The following is an 888-nucleotide window of genomic DNA, read 5'->3' as shown; positions in this document are numbered from 1 at the left end:
TGTACTGCAGAAGCAATACTACACAATGGCTAATGTATAACATTAAAAACCATGTGGGTAACAGTTTCAAATGTGCTGCAAATGTTGAAAGAAGTTGGATATGCACGCTAACGGAGCTGTCTGGCAGACATACTCGTTCGCCGATGAATTCCTGGCCGGTCAGCTGCGCAGTTTGCAGAAACTCATCCAGATCATTCGCATCGGTAACGGATTGAAGACCTTTATCCCAATTGTAACCGTCAGGCAGTTCGGTTGTATGCACCCAACCATCTGCCTGCCATTTGCGCGCATCAGCACCGAATCTGGCTTTCATGATACTCTTACCGAGATCACCAGACTTAAATCCTTTATTCTTCTTTGGTGGCATTTTTTTTGAGAACTTTTGTGACTATGTCGATGTTAAGATAGCAGTTTTACGCTGGGGTGAAACTGTTTTGTTAGATAATTACTACTTGTCCTTCTGTCTTCCATGCTATATCCACAATATACTTTCATGATAATTCGTTCACGTTCACGTTCACGTGTTTCTTCCTACATCAGCAAAAACAATTGTTTACAGAAAAAGATTTTAAAAAATAAATAAATTATCCCAAAAAAAATTTAAAGTCCTTTCGTTTTTGCATGCCCCTCTTGGATTCTGATTCTCTCCAGGACATGAGAGAAAATCATTTCTGAGAGACAATTCTAGAGGGTCATGGTTTTGTAACGTATTATTTTTTTTGAAACAACAAAAAAATTATATTACAAAACAGCCAACCTCAGCTCTGCGCCTCTGCCTCTACAAAATATTCATTTTAAAAAATATGTAGCTGCGCACCGTGACACCTGCCTATATATTAGTGTATTTATATACATATGTATATATGTTCTATATATGTATATATGTTC

At 37.6% G+C, this 888-nt stretch overlaps 1 protein-coding gene across 1 annotated transcript; it reads right to left on the bottom strand.

Annotated features, from left to right (window-relative positions):
- Positions 1-133: 133 nt before the first annotated feature.
- SARC_17466 (hypothetical protein) lies at positions 134-367 on the bottom strand (the record flags this gene model as incomplete). Its single annotated transcript, XM_014288440.1, has 1 exon — positions 134-367. A coding segment is annotated over one exon (234 nt), but the record flags the coding sequence as incomplete, so codon positions are not given.
- Between the last annotated feature and the right edge of the window lie 521 nt (positions 368-888).

This window comes from Sphaeroforma arctica (genome assembly GCF_001186125.1).
Source record: "Sphaeroforma arctica JP610 unplaced genomic scaffold supercont1.10870, whole genome shotgun sequence".
In the NCBI taxonomy this organism is placed as follows: domain Eukaryota; class Ichthyosporea; order Ichthyophonida; genus Sphaeroforma; species Sphaeroforma arctica.
The sequence above is the reverse complement of the archived record's forward strand: the minus strand, read 5'-3'. Positions and strand labels throughout refer to the sequence as shown.